The sequence below is a fragment of the Acomys russatus genome, chromosome 19 (assembly GCF_903995435.1).
Source record: "Acomys russatus chromosome 19, mAcoRus1.1, whole genome shotgun sequence".
Classification (NCBI taxonomy): domain Eukaryota; kingdom Metazoa; phylum Chordata; class Mammalia; order Rodentia; family Muridae; genus Acomys; species Acomys russatus.
The window spans coordinates 24159289-24174655 of NC_067155.1; the positions used below are offsets into that span (position 1 = coordinate 24159289).

Here is a 15367-nt window from a genome sequence, read left to right on the forward strand (position 1 = left end):
AAATTTGTTACTTCTCGGGTCTCTGATGGGGTTGAAGACCAGAGAGTTAGTTTTAAAATTAAACTTAGTAGTTTAGGAGTTAAGAAGACACTTTTATGTCTAAATAGATGTTTTTAGGTTGATAGATTTGAGCTTTGTTAGATATTGATTTAGGTTCAAAATTTTAGACTCACCAAAATAGAACAGATAATATTTTCTTCAAAGTTGCCAAATACCTTTTGATTAGACATTATGTATGTAAGTCTTACCTATTTATTGGCTTTTGTAATTTTTCATAATTGTCGTGACTGTACATAAAAAGAACGGCCTTTTTATTTAGACAGAAAAGGGGAATTGTTAGAGGTTGGTCTGGTGTATTCTGATGCTAATTACTGCTTGCTGTCTCTGTTGCCCAACAAATGGCCATCACACCTGGGCAGGGAAAATGGGATAGGCGTGGCTAAGGTTCCAGGCTTGGGAGACAGAGAGAATCTTGGGAGGAAGAGAGACCAGAGGGAGGAGAGGAAGAAGGAAGGCCATCATGGGTTAGGTGGAGGAGAAGCACATGGCTGACATAGATGAAGATTCAGCCCAGATGAAGAACATTAGCAAGTATATGGGATTGTGGATGGGAGACAGCTTGATAGAAATTATTAGAAGCAGATGGCATGGGATTGGGACAGGGATTCCATACCTGCCCCACTATGGGAGGTAGTTTAGGGGATTGATATCTGCCCTGCTCCAGGTTAACTAAGGCTACTTTAAAATATAACAGGTGTCTGTGTCTTGATTGATTGCTAGTGGGTTAGAAAATATTGCATAAATAATAATTATAGGCCTAATAAAAAACACTATTATGGGGGTGGGGGAAGGGCTCAGATGCAACTAATGCCCCAAACCACTCAGCCCATGTCGTAACAGTTGAAAGCCAACACTCTTAAAAATTCTGTCACTGAAAATGCTTATCTTTAATGAAGAAAACAAAATAGAAAAATCAGCATGGTTTTAAACTAAATAGAAGTGCATCCTAACTAAAAGAATTAATTAAAGAAAAATTTAAAAACTAGTGTTTATGAAGGAAAGGCTTATACACAGTTTGTTACTATCATCATGTTGTCACACCCACTGTCATCAAGCGGCTCACTCTGTAGCAGAGGACACCTCTCCCTCACTAATGGGTCCTCGGTAACAGCCTGGTAAACTAACATTAAGTCCAATAACAGAACATGAACTGGAAACTTTTCAAGAGGCTACACAACTTTAAGAAGCAAGCCTTACGAGCAGGTGCCACAAATCTCCAATGCTACAAGTTGGAAAGCAAGCCAAGCAGATCGCTGTGTCTACACAGCGATTTCAGTCAGAGCTACACAGTGAGGCACTGCCTTTTAAAAAACCACAAAACCCCGCTCGTGTGCTCAGACACCTCAGTTTAGACGACTGCTTACCTTCAGCAGCTCAAGGCCTGCCCTGATAGCTTCATCAGTTGGAACACCCTCATCCTCATCATCTGCTGTTCCGTCTATTGACTTATTCACTTGCTTGATAAGAGCACTGAAGCATGACAAGAAAACGTGTGTTATTTCTTTCAACTCTAATACATCAGCAGGATCTGAGCAAAGTACCTAAATGCTAAATAGCTAACTACATAGTGCACAATATTTTTATATGTTTGTTTCCCAAACATTACTCCTGAAAAACAAATTACAGAAAAATAGCTTCTTAAAATCAGTTCTTTTCCTTTACCCATTCAAATGAAACCAAAACGCTATCAGATGTTCTCTTTTTGAATGCCATCTGTACCTTTACTTGTGTCTTTCCCATAGAAGGCCTAGCATCAAACCCATGAATGATTATTTTTCTGTCTAAAATACATGTCAGTCAAAGGGCAGCATTAAGCACTCTAAATCTGTCTACTAACTAATACTCTGTGGCAGACAATGATCTAAAGTCAGAAGCCACAGACCTGCTGCTACCGTCCTTACAGAGAGACCATGAGAAAAGCAGCAGTGTTTGTCAGTTTTAGAAACAGGCTGATCTTGCTGTAAATATGCACTGGTAAGCGCTGACAATGACTTAACACAATCATTCACACCAAGGGCAGCTGTTCTTTTTACAAGCATCAAGCAGTAACAGTGTGGACATAAAACACACCAAAATAAAAGTATATGCAATGCTCCTTAAAATATTTAGTAGACTCCTTCTTTAAAAAGTGTATGCTCGAGCTGGGCGTGGTGGCGCACACCTTTAATCCCAGCACTAGGGAGGCAGAGGCAGGCGGATCACTGGTGAGTTCAAGGCCAGCCTGGTCTACAAAGTAAGTCTAGGATAGCAGGGCTTAAAAAAAAAAAAAGGTGTATGCTCAAATTTAGTATCAAACAAAGAATAAAGTATAACTGTCTCCCTACTTTCCTACATACAAAGCTTATTTCTGGCTGGCAAGATGCCTCAGGGTTTACAGGCCTTTGCTACGCAGCCTCATGACCTGAGCTTGAGTCACTGAACCCACAAGGTAGGAAAAAACTGATCCTGCAAGCTGTCCTGACCTCCAGATGTGGGTCACTGCTTTTTGCTTGTTTTCTGAGACAGGGTTACTCTGTTATACAGAAGCCTGGCTGTCCTGGACTCTTTGTGTAGACCAGGCTGGCCTCGAACTCACAGAGGTCCACCTGTCTCTGCCTCCCGAATACTGGGATTAAAGGCGTGCGCCACCACACCCGCTGGGTCTTTGCATATATACCACTCTATGCACATCCACATACGCAATCATGCACGCGCTAGTTTTCATTCACTTGTCATTTTCCCGAGTACGTCCTCCCTGTTTCCATACAACGAGTCTCCCCTGGTCTCACACATCCAATTACCCAAATGAAAACCTCCAACCTGAATCTTACTCCCAACAGCACCATGGTTCTTCTGCACAGTAGGATTATTAAAGTTTTAATTTTTGTTTTCCTCTATAATAATGGTAGGAAGACCACAAGTACATAAACACACACATGAACAGCAGCAGCCAAGGAGGACTACAAACAAAGTCCTGACAGAAAATGAAGGTCCTTGTAAGGAGCCACTAGGAACAAGAGCTCTGAAGAAGACAGAGGGTGCGGCAAAGTGCTAGTCACACACAGCCAGGGGGTAGCATCTGCCAGAAAAATGAGAAACTGGGAATCTATTTTTAAAACTACCTAAGTATTCATTGAGGAACCAAGGAGAAGTATATCATCTATAATGAAAGCCACTCTGTATGTTAACCTAAGAAATTAACAATAACACAATTCAGTGAGACGATAGAAACAAAGCTCTCAGAACAAGAGTGTTTTTCTCTGTCAGCGAAAGTCAGCTAAGAAACTCAGAGGGTATTCACACAGAGAAGCTAAAATACATAAAATGACTAGGGATACAAGTCGCTGACAGACTCCTCATGTCCTTGGGGAAGGCAAAGCCTGCATCCACGTACAGCCCTGCCCATCACAAAGATCAATTGCGCCCGTTGCCACAGTGTGGGGAGAGGGAGCAAAAGGCTTGCTCTGTGAGACACCTCCCAGGAAACCAACATGGGTCCATGCAAACACACTAGAAGGTGCCCAACAACGAGGAAGCACTTCAGTCAAGTGTGGATAGGTCAACATCTTCAGTAAATGATTGACATAACCATCGTGCACAGTAAAAAACGGTAAACTCCAGACCAATTTCAGACGAAAATGTACAAGATAAACTTGTTAATATACCAAAGTCCAAAAGAAACCAAAAATCAAAACCCAAATACAATTATGTAATTTACTATTTATTAATAGATTTAGAATAAAACATTGGGATCATAGCCTTATCATTTTTGTTTCTCTGAGGTACCCATAGGAAAATAAAAGAATCCCCCAAAGAAATGCAATTAGCCAAAGAACTTTTGGTAAAGAATTTTTCTCCTTACTTACAAATGTTCATCAGCTGTAATAAAACAAAACAAAACAAAACAAAACCGAAACTGTAAAGGCAGCACCATTCACTCACCTATAAGGCACAGAGACTGGAAGGCAATGCCCCGATGGTCAAGCACAGCACCTCTGTGGAGGTCGGAGCCACTGCCTCAGTCTGTTTAACACCCAAGCCTCCGTTCCATACCTGTAGGGCACTAACTTCCCAAGATACGCTCCAAGCAGGCGTGCTACTTCTTGTTGCTACTTGTGACCTAGCACACTTCTGCATTACTGTCAGTTCCTCATCACTGACACCAGAGTCTGTCAGCTCACAACATATACCTTACCAGTGAAAACTTTCACCATTTTTAAGTTTTGGAAACCTGAACAACCCAGTCTTCCTTCAGCTCTCTAATTTCCCTATGAAATGGTTCCTACATCTGTCCATAACATTTTTCATTTTCTCTCAATTTCAGCATACCACTCAATTCTCATAATTTCATTTTAAACTCAATGTTACTTGATTAAAAAAAAAAAATGTATCCAGGTGTGCCGGCTTACACCAGTAAGTCCAGCACATGGAAGATGGATGCAGGAGGATCAGAAATTCAAAGTCGTCCTCAGCTACATGGTCCACTCAAGGACAACTTGAGCTACATGAGAACTTATCTAATTAAAGAAAAGGCAGAAAAAGGAAAAAAAGGAAAGGTAGGGGGGAAAGTAAAAAAATTCCTTGCCATGCCCAAAGAATAATTAATTACCGGTTGTCTCATCTACTTCCAAGAGAAAACAACAGCCCCTTTTATTCTCTTCAAGGTGTCTGGGTTCATTATTTGGACCTGAACCCTGTATTCCGACCCCTGACCTCCCATGTACAGTGAAGAAGTACTTTTTAAACCTTCCTCAAATACGCTCTGTCTTCCCCATCACACCAGCTTCTATGCACAGCCACTACATGCACAGCCTTGAGTAATCTCTCTGCTCTCTTCCACTCACCACCTCAATCTGTAGTTCCCAAAGGAGAAAAGAGTCAACCGGGAGCCCCAGAGCAGGCCACATCTGATCCCAGGCACACCGCAGATAGCAGCGACATTCAAAACACCGTTTCCTTATGCAGTTAGTCTGGCCTATGATAATCTCAATGCCTACAGTACTCGCTCAAACATATCTGCTCCCTTTCTAGGTGACATAGCACCACCTGAGACAGACTTTTGAGCTCTCTGAAGTAAAGTAAAGCGAAAATGAAAAGCAAGAAAAGCTGGCCATCTGAGTATGAACGAGCACCAGTTGTGTGCGCGCGCGCACACACACACACACACACACACACACACACACACACAGTGTGGCGACGACTGCAAGCACAAGCACAGATTCGCAGCTGGCTGGGTGCACGTGCAGGATGGGAACAGCGAGACGCTTGAGTGTCTTTAAGGACAGTACCTGATGGACTCAGTGTCTATGTGTACAGGTGCTATCCTCTCTAACAGAAACTTGATCATCTCCAAAAAAGGGTTTGTAGGCTGTTTAGGGTTGCCCAACTTCTTAGTTATTTCACGCTGAAATACAAATTTGTAAATTATTAAAAATATATTCTTAAACACAGCATTACATTAAAATATTAAGAAACTCTAACACTCTGTAGTACTGGTACTGAAAAACATAAATCTAAAAGAGCTGAGTTAACTTTAAAAAAAAAACAAAAACTAGATTAAGAACTGAGTACATTGCAAGTAAATGAGACACATATTATGCAATAGAGAAAAAACTTAACAGTTATTTTGAATAAAAACACGGTTAGATTGCTACCTCACGTCACACATCAGGCCGGGCGGTGGTGGCGCACACCTTAAACCCGGCACTCAGGAGGCAGAGGCACATGGATCCCTGACAGCCTGGTCTACAGAGTGAGACAGGACAGCCAGAGCTACACAGAGAAACCCTGTCTCGGAAAACCAAACACAAAATAAATAAATACATAAATAATAATAAGTTCAAAAGAATAAAAATATAAGAGTAAAATCAGAAATGGAAAGACAAACTTCAGCAAGCAAAATTACCAAAGAGAATTGTTAAGAAACTAACTTCCTAGACTCACTCTGAAGACTCTCTTCAGCCCACCAGGGAAAGAGCCAAGGATCATCTTTTTCCAAAACGGACCTCAGGAAGGTAGATGAGTAAAAACACTAAGATAAATATTTCTAACTTACGTTGTAACTAAAATACCCTGACAAAAGCAACTTAAGGGAGGGAGAATTTATTTGGGCTAACAGTTCCCAAGGCGCACACACAGTCAACCACAGCAGAGAGGCTGCAGCTGACCTTGCAGGAGCTGGTGCTATCACAGCTCAAGCAGAGACTGAGAACAGTGAGTGCACGCACACTGCTGCTCAGCTCCTTCTCCGTCTACACACGGTCCAGGGTGCCCTCCTAAGCAATCTGTAGCAATCAAGATTTTGTAAAAAAAAAAAAACAAAACAAACCAAAACAAAACAAAAAACAAAACAAACAAAAAACACTATTATGAACGTGTTACGCAGCAGAGCAGACGCATGGTATGAAGCTGTGATCTCAGTTCCTTGGGAAACTGAAGCAGGAGTTTATGCTCAATTAATACAATCAAGACAATCCTCACAGCCATGCTCGGAGACAGTAGTAGTCTGGGCAGCAAGACCCCACTCCAAAAGAGAGGAGAGAGAGGAGGGGCGAGAAAGACCAAAGTGCTAGTGCTCATAAGTTACAGCGCACATATGAACAACATGCTCTGAGCTATGAAATTTTTAACACTATGAAAATGAAATGTGTAAAATTCTCCATGTAATATAATCTCATAGTGAAAGGAAATATATCAAGATTATTAATGGCAACTCTGTCTGTAGAAAGATTATAATTTATCTGAACTGTTATTTATTTAACATTTTGTAAAGAGAAGGTAGGTTTCCTGAGAGAGGTCCGTGTGCCCCCATGTGGACTCTCCCGCTGTCCCCTTACCACACAGCCTTCAGCCTGCTTGCAAGAGCACGTGGGGCTAACAAGGACTTCCAGCTGTTTCCGTATTTTCTCATCGTCTTCCAACACTTGTGTGAATTTCTTCATGAAATCCTGTGCCTTACCAGGATCTGGCAAATTTCCTTAAAATAAAGTTTCATAATTTCTCAAACTGATTTGAAGAAACATAAAACAAAAACAAAAAACAGTACTTTCTATTTTGTAATTCTAATTAGTAACCCTTATTTACAAATTGCCTTGAACAAATTATGAAGCACCATGAATACTTAAAATTTGCAAGAGAAATGCTCTGGAGAAAATATGGAAAAGTATCAGAGTGAAGAGAGGTCCCGGGAGAGGTTGAGCAGTACCAAGCTGCTCCTGCAGGTGCTGCTGCTCACACTGGAGAGCAGGTGGTGCTCACAGACCCTGCATGTGCCTGGTGTGACTGCTGCTAAGTCACCCTGGCAAGGAAGGGTCACTCTGTAAAGTCAGCCACAGCACTCTTCTATATGTGCATCAGAGCTCGCTGAGGAAATGCTGACCCTAACATGCTTTGCTTTCCTAGCTATTTAATTAACTGCTTTAAAAAAACTATACTAGGATAGCTAATAAAGAAATTATAACTATCTTAAATGTAACAGCAAATTCAGTCTTCAAATTGACAAGCAATGCTGAAAATCCTTAAGTCTCAGCAAAAATGAAAAATCACTAGTGAAAATCCTGTACTGTGGTAATCATACTAAACACTTGCTACACAGCCTTTTCATGTCTCATGTCATATACAATAAAAACTAGTATAAAGAAAGGAGGCCTGGCTTGGAGGCACACAGTTGGGAGCCAGCGGCAGGCGAATCTCTGAGTTCAAGGCCAGCATGGTCTACAAAGTTACTTCCAGGACAGCCAGGGCTACAGGGCGAGATCCTGTCTTGAAACTAAACACGATGACTATAAAGACAAATATCTGTACAATCATTCTAAAAAGTAAATTTTAAGCAGAAGAGTACCTGGGGACAAGTTGTTAAAAGGTTGTAGTGTAGAACTTTATAAATTATGTTCCAAACACTACTAACACGTCACTGGAACAACTTAACAGTATTGAGAACTTAATAGTGTTTTTAAACAGTTTAAGATCCCCTTTACAACAGATAGGATACTACTAAGGCCTACTCTTTAGAAAAATAACATAAAAGATGGTTAGAAGTAAAAAGAAAACAGCACCAAAAAGCCAAATTCAGCATTTTATAAACACACAGGAATCCTTTTCTTCCCTTTCTCCCTCACACTACTAACACCTGCAGGATAGCAGCATTCCTGGAGACAGAATCTAGAAAAGACTGTAGTTTTTAGAAGAGTCGTGGATGGTCACAGCCATTGCCGAGGACAAACTTGGAAGCTGGAGAGCTCCGAGGGGGGGGTCACTGAGCGGCTCTAGTCCCTGTGCCTCAGTAGCACCTTAGTTCTGAAAGCTCTCTTCAAAATGAATTCAAGAGACAGTCACTACCTTACTGTTCGCTCTAGTGCTCTGGGGCTCGCTCAACACAGCTGCAGCATTTAGCTCAGCCCACGACCTCTCCAGTCTTGTCAAGTGTGGTACACCCACTCTACCAGGTGTCTCCATTATCCTGTCAACAAGCTACACACAGTGACCTCTGAGGTGAGGAGAAAGCAACTAGTGCCAGAGACTGATTTCAGAGGAGGGAACAAAACGCACAGACTCAATGGTTACAACTAATCTTGTGTAATGACTCAGCTCTCAAGAACATGTATTAAATCCTTTGTAAAACCTTTACGATGTACGATGCTGCTGAATCTACACAGCACACAGAATAAATGAAATTGGGGAGGAGGGGAAGGAAAACTCAGTTGCCTATTGTGTAGCAAGCAAAAACACTTTAGTAATCTAGATTATTACAATCTAAAATAATTTAAATCATATAAAGTCTTCAATTAACTCTTAAATTCTATAAAGATTAAAACAACTTACTTGTAATGACCATCACTTTAGAAAATATGGCCTTGACACTGGCATCTGTCTGAAAATCACACACAGAAAGCACAATTAAACTAAGAACCACAGGCATGTTGACAACTCTGCAGACCCCACAGCAGCACGGCTGAATCTTTCTTTACATAAACAGGTGGACTAAGTTCCTGTCAGTGGTCAGGAAAAGAGCAACTGCACAGAGGAGCATCAAAAGCAGGCATGTGTGTTTGCCATCTCCCACCTGGTCTAAGCTCCTAGCATACTGTCTGGACCCCATCACACGCTGCATGGTTCCTAAACCAAGACTGCTGCCGTCCATGTGAACAGCAGGACACGCACATTCAGCAGTGCTTCTGCACAGCTGCCCCGAGGTCAGTCAACCACACGCTGGGTAGCTAAGAGAAGCACATGCAAGGGCTCCCACAGGGGTGTGCTGACTCCCAGCACAGCAGCTCGGAACCCGTGCCTACCAGCAGCACACCACTGAAGTAAGGCTCAGTGTCTGCTATAGAGGAACACACATTCCCAAGATACTCACAGACCATAGTAAAAAGGTTAAATTATGTTCAATAAAAAAATAAAATGGTGCTAGGTGTGGGTGTGCAATGCCTTTAATGCCAGCACTCAGGAGGCTGAAGCAGGCAGGTATCTGTGAGTTCCAAGCCAGCAAAGGCCCCATACTGAGACCCAATCTTAAAACACAAAAAGGGCCAAGGAGGTGAGGGATGGCAGGAGGCAGCACAGGCCTTTAACCCCATCTTTTGGGAGGCAGAAGCAGGTGGGTCTTCAAGTTTGAGGCCAACTCGGTCTACAGAGTGAGTTCCAGGCAGCCAGGGCTACATGGAGAAACTGTCTCAGAAAATAAACAAAAACAAAACAAAAAAACCTTTCAAACATAAACCAATTATGCAAACAAGTGGTCTAAATTAAAATGCCTTAGCTTTTAAAATCTTCACTTCACAGAGATTTAAAAAACCCAGCGAGTCCCAGTAAGTCACTAAGACAACCTCTGCTAATAACACTTCACCAAGCAGATAACTCAGGGCGTGGTGGCGCATGCCTTTAATCCCAGCACTCGGGAGGCAGAGGCAGGCGAATCGCTGTGAGTTCGAGGCCAGCCTGGTCTACAAAGTGAGTCCAGGATGGCCAAGGCTACACAGAGAGACCCTGTCTCGAAAAACCAAAAAAAAAAAAAAAAAAAAAGACAAGTCCTATTGTGGATCAAACAACACTGCTCTATTTGCTTTCATCCTACACACAGGTGTATGTGATGGGAGGACATCAAAGACAACAGCTTTCAGCTAGTAATACAATTTTAAAACTTCACTAATTTGTTATCCCTAAATGTAACTTAAAATGACCAGGCAACATTTCACAGGCAACATTTTCAGAAAGGGAGGGAACTTATCAGTCTAATGCCCTGAAATCACTCTAAATGCCCTGAAATAAAATAAGTATTTCCTGGATGAATGCCACAACTTCAGGGGCTGGTAAGATACTCCAGTCAGCAAACTGCTTGCTGTGCAAGTACCAGAGCCTGAGTTTGAGTCCTAGAATGCACAGAACAAGCTAGGCATGGTGCGCGTGCTGTCAGACCTAGTGCTGAGTGGCAGATGGAGACAGGTACATCTGAGGCTCCATGGTCATCCAACACAAGCTATCTGGCAATCTAAGGATCAAAGACCCTGTTGCAAAACAATGCAAAACCCACAGAAAACCACCTGAGACTACCCTCAATCCTACACCATACACACACACACACACACACACAGAGAGAGAGAGAGAGAGAGAGAGAGAGAGAGATCTCACCACCACATAATGCCATAAAATCACTAGAATATTCCTTCTTAGTAAAATTGTAAAGATATTAAGCTATAATTATGGTAATAACTACAATGCAAAGTTCCTAACCTTTTTTTTTTTTCTTTAAAATTCAACTTACTTTTGGTTGTTTAATTAAATCAAGCAAATCCTTTACTTGATGTCGGAGTAGGTTTTGACACTTCCACATTTCATTCAATGCTCTGAAAAACACAAAAATATACAAAAGGGGCTAAAAGTCCTTTCAGAATATTCCAACTATGAATTTTTAATAAAAGGGGGTGGGAGGTGAAAGACAAGACAGGAGGAACAAGGTAAAATTCACAGATAACACAATTGGCAGCCTAGAGGCAAAGACTCAAATGTGAGCAGAACAGCAGTAAAGCCACAGGGATCTGGGATGCTGCATTTGGCTTTGTATACAAACAGATGACCTGAAGGGCACGCCTGTCACCCCAGCACAGGCAGAGGCAGGTGGATGCCTGTGAGTTCAAGGCCAGCCTGGTCTACAGAGTGAGTCCAGGACAGTCAAGGCTACACAGGGAAACCCTGTCTCAAAAAACAAAAATTAGGCGGAGCATATTTGTCATGACGCGGCAGGACTGACAAGACTGTGAACCTAAGAAGGAAAGGAAGGACAGAGAAAGCAGTGCCCTGTCATGTGCTGTGCTAAGAGGGAATCTAAGAACAGCAGAAGTGAGACCCAGAAGACAGTGGACACAAAGGTTTCTAAGATATCTATCCCGTTATGTGGAAGGAGGCCGTCCATGTTTGTGGAGGCCAGATGACAGACTCAAGGGCCATTCCTCAGACAGCTTCCCTCCTTTGTTTGAGACCGGGTCTCACATTGGTTGGAATGCTAGCTGGCCAGCAAGTCAGGGATCTTCACAGCTCTCACCCATTACTGCGCTACGGTCTGACCAGGAGCAAGTGTGAGCACTTTACTTACTGAGCCACCTCTACAGCTTACTTTGCATTGCCTAGGTGTCCAGCACCACATACATGAGGCCCTGACGAGAAACAGTGATCAAATGCACAAATGTGTAAACCAACAAAGACAACTGTTTAACACGACCATTCTCCTGTTTGAAACACTCTCCTGTGTTCTGAAATGCCTTTGGGTATTCTTTTAATACAACCAGGTTTAAACTTGGGAATTTGCTAACAGTTAAGAGTACTGTTCACCATCGGACACCTTAAACTTTAGTGACATTTTACTATTTTTGAGTGTGAAAGTCCCAAAAAGTTTCACTGGCATTATTAATGAATATAAATTCATAAACTAGCTGAAAACAAAATGGTCACCTGCCAGAGAGCTATGAACATCTAAAGCACAGTATAAGTTGCATAAATAAAACAAATACTTTCAAGGAAAGTCTGGTAAATTACTTCTGAACTCCAAAGGCAGAAACTCTGGCTTCTAGGAAAATCATAATTTACAAGCTCCAAAACACACCCACATACTGAAACTTGTCTTGAGTTAATATAGATGAAATTATGTAATCTAGTATGATTATCTCTTAAATATGAAATCCCAGGAAATTCTAAAATCACTATAAACTATGACTATTGCTGAAATAAAAAATGGCCATAAGTGACTAAGAATTTCTATTACAATGTATTTAAGGAATTTTTCTTTTTAAAAAATTTTTATTTAAGTAATATATTCAGATTACATCTCATTTGTTATCCCACTTGTATCTTCCCGTTCGCCCTCCCTCCGCCCCCCCTCCCTCTTTTATCCTATTCCCCTCCCCTAGGTCTGTAACAGAAGGGGACCTTGTCCCCCACTGTAAGATCACAGCCTATCAGTTCTCTTCCTGGTAGCCTGCTTCCTCTTGTCTCCTCACCAAGGGGAAGTGGTCAGAGAGGGGCACCAGAGTTCATGTCCGAGTCAGAGTCAGTCCCTGCTCTCCACACAACTGTGGAGAATGTGGTGTCCACGGGCTAGATCTGGATAGGGTTAAGAAGATTTTCTTTAAAAATTTTAATTGAAATATTAAATAGCAAGACATTAGTCCACGTTTACTGTCTTGATGGGGAGGTTCGGTGGGAGTGGAAGGAGGATAATGGAAGGTGATGAAGGTGAAAACTAATTCAGGTTCTCAAGAGGAGAAAGCGGGAAGACTTCTGTGAGTTCAGGGCCAGCCAGAGCTACACAGTAAGGCCCTACCTCAAAACAAAACAAAACAAAACAAAACAAAACAAAACAAGAATGAAAAATGTGACTGAAGACTATATACATAATAATCCTATCTGTGCAACGTGCAAAAGTAAGTGATTAAGGGAATGGTACACACATGTACATGGTACTTGAAAGCTGTTTTAATAGAAAAGCAGGCCGCAGCGCATTCCTGTGGAGAGGACAGGAGGATAAAGGAATTGGGTAGCACATTCAGCGTGCTAAGTATCACAAGGGTTCATCACTCACATGTTATTATCACACCTAAGTAAATGCAAAGGCTTTGGGGGAAAACAAATATATATAAATTAAATTCTAAGAAATTAGCTAATATAGATGATCAGCTAATTTCACAAAGTCAGACAGTAAGTCACTTTTGCATGACACCTACCTTTAAATAGGTAAGTATCCTTGTGGACCTCTTATAAAATCAAAGCCCTACAGGCCCCAGTCAGGCAGCATTTCTGCCCGGGTCTTATAAAAAGGAAAGAGGCTATGGTGCTATGGTGTTCACGTCTAACCCACTCTCTTATGTGTTGTCTGGTAACACTCCTCCTCGCCCAGCAAGTCATAGCATCAACCAGTCACAGCAGTGGGAAGTGAAGGGCAATCCTGAAGACCTTCCTGCTGTGCAGGGACAGTTCCAGGACACTTACAGCCCTGAGGATGCTGGGTAAGTACCAGCCCTCATGTTTCCCACTCTCTTCTAAGCCTCATTCCCAGTGATGTAGATTTACAGAAATACTTGCACCTTTTGTTGCTTCTTCAACATTCCTTCCACCTATACCTGCCTTCCTCATAAAATAACCAAGTATATAGACAGACTTATATTTCTAAATTCTTCCACAGAGGATCTCTGAGTACCACTTCTAGATTTTTACTTAAAAATGTGTTTATTAACTTATTCTTTGTTTGTTTGTTTTTGACTTTGTTTGTTTTTGTTTTTGAGACATGGTTTCTCTGTGTAGACTTGGCTGTCCTAGACTCACTCTGTAGACCAGGATGGCCTTAAACTCACAGAGATCTGCCTGCCTCTGCCTCCCTGAGTGCTGGGTACCACCACAGCTGGCTATTAACTTACTCTTTAATGGTATTTGGTTAATGCTGATTTTGCTGGATTTGCTATTAACATGTGCTCCAAGAGGACACATACCAATCATACTTCATACACTCTAACGGGCCATCACCTGTATCATAGAAAAAGGCTGAGCGAACTAAAATAACCAACAACTGGAGAATGTATTCCACCTTCTGAGAAAAAAAAAAAAAAATCCCAGCACAGTGAAGTTAAATCACTAATACTAGTATGTGTCACTATGTGTAGCTAACAGGTACTGTGCTGGAGCCACGTGGCCCTGACTTCATATCCTGGCTCTTACTGCTGCCTGATGGTCAAATTGAACTCCCTATGACTGCTCATCTTGTGTAAAACGTAAACTTCTGCAGTTACTTTTCAGTTGTAATGTAAAGCCAGAGACAGAGGTACATATTCCAGGACTCCAAACACAGCACGTGCCAGCACACTACAGCTCCACGTAAAGTGACAGGAGTGCATGTAAGTATGGAAATAAAGACTAAGTCCCTTAAATATTCCAAGTACCCTTAGACTTGTAATTTCAGAGCACTTTCTCCTCAACAGCTCTAATTATGTTTGCTGGAATAACGTGAGTCTGAATGTCCGAACCTACAGGAAATGTTCACACCTTAACGTGATTCAGTTAGGTCAGCAGTCTATCTACTATATAAAGACGCCAATTCCTTCCCCGGGCATCTGAAGGGCCTTTCTGAATGAGACATGGGAATGAAAACATATTTGTGAGCTTTGTCCTAATGCTAACCTACAATACTATATTGAGGACAAACAGCATAGAAAGTTTCACTCTACTACACTACAGAATAATTTAAATTAGTACCGTGTTAAGAGTAGGAAGATAGTATTTTCATAATGTGGACCTTTTTAACACCTGGGGGGTGGGGAAATAGGTATATCACCTTTCTTGAAATGCCATCAACATGAAAATCTAGAGAGAGAGAAAAATCAAATCCTTAATGATTTCATGCCAAATAGCTCTAGCCAGTGTTAACTGTTTTTATATCTGCTTAATCAAATGTTGGTGACAGAACTTTCTAAAAAGAAAAAGAAATAGCCCATTAATTTATTGTGTCTTGAACCTTTAAACAATGATTTCATTACTATAACATTTACATTAAGTACTTAGGGCTCCCGCCTCCCCCAGCCACACACTACACGAGCAGAAAGGCAGCATGGCTCTGGAAACTTACTTCACAGCGTTCAAGTCCAGTGTCGCATACAAGTAATACAAGCACTTCATCCGCTCCGTGGTTTCCAAACTGTGAGGAACCATGTACTGAGCAAAGATCCGCTCAACAAGTAACCTAGAAAGGAAAGGACTCTAAGTGTACTAAGTTTGTATTTGAAATTCTAAAAGCCGTAAAAATCATAAATTAAGTAAGCCCCTTCTTTCCGGGGTAGAGAAGACATTT

The 15367-nt window shown here is 41.6% G+C and overlaps 1 protein-coding gene across 1 annotated transcript in view; it reads right to left on the minus strand.

The window, feature by feature from the left end:
* Pds5b (PDS5 cohesin associated factor B) overlaps positions 1-15367 on the minus strand; it is a 145265-nt gene that overhangs the window by 42486 nt on the left and 87412 nt on the right. Inside the window, exons 13-18 of the mRNA XM_051162830.1 lie at positions 15146-15259; positions 10802-10883; positions 8860-8908; positions 6876-7015; positions 5328-5443; positions 1425-1530 (exon numbers count right to left, since the gene is read on the minus strand). Of these exons, the coding sequence (XP_051018787.1) occupies positions 1425-1530; positions 5328-5443; positions 6876-7015; positions 8860-8908; positions 10802-10883; positions 15146-15259 (607 nt within the window). The remainder of the gene's footprint in view (positions 1-1424; positions 1531-5327; positions 5444-6875; positions 7016-8859; positions 8909-10801; positions 10884-15145; positions 15260-15367) is intronic.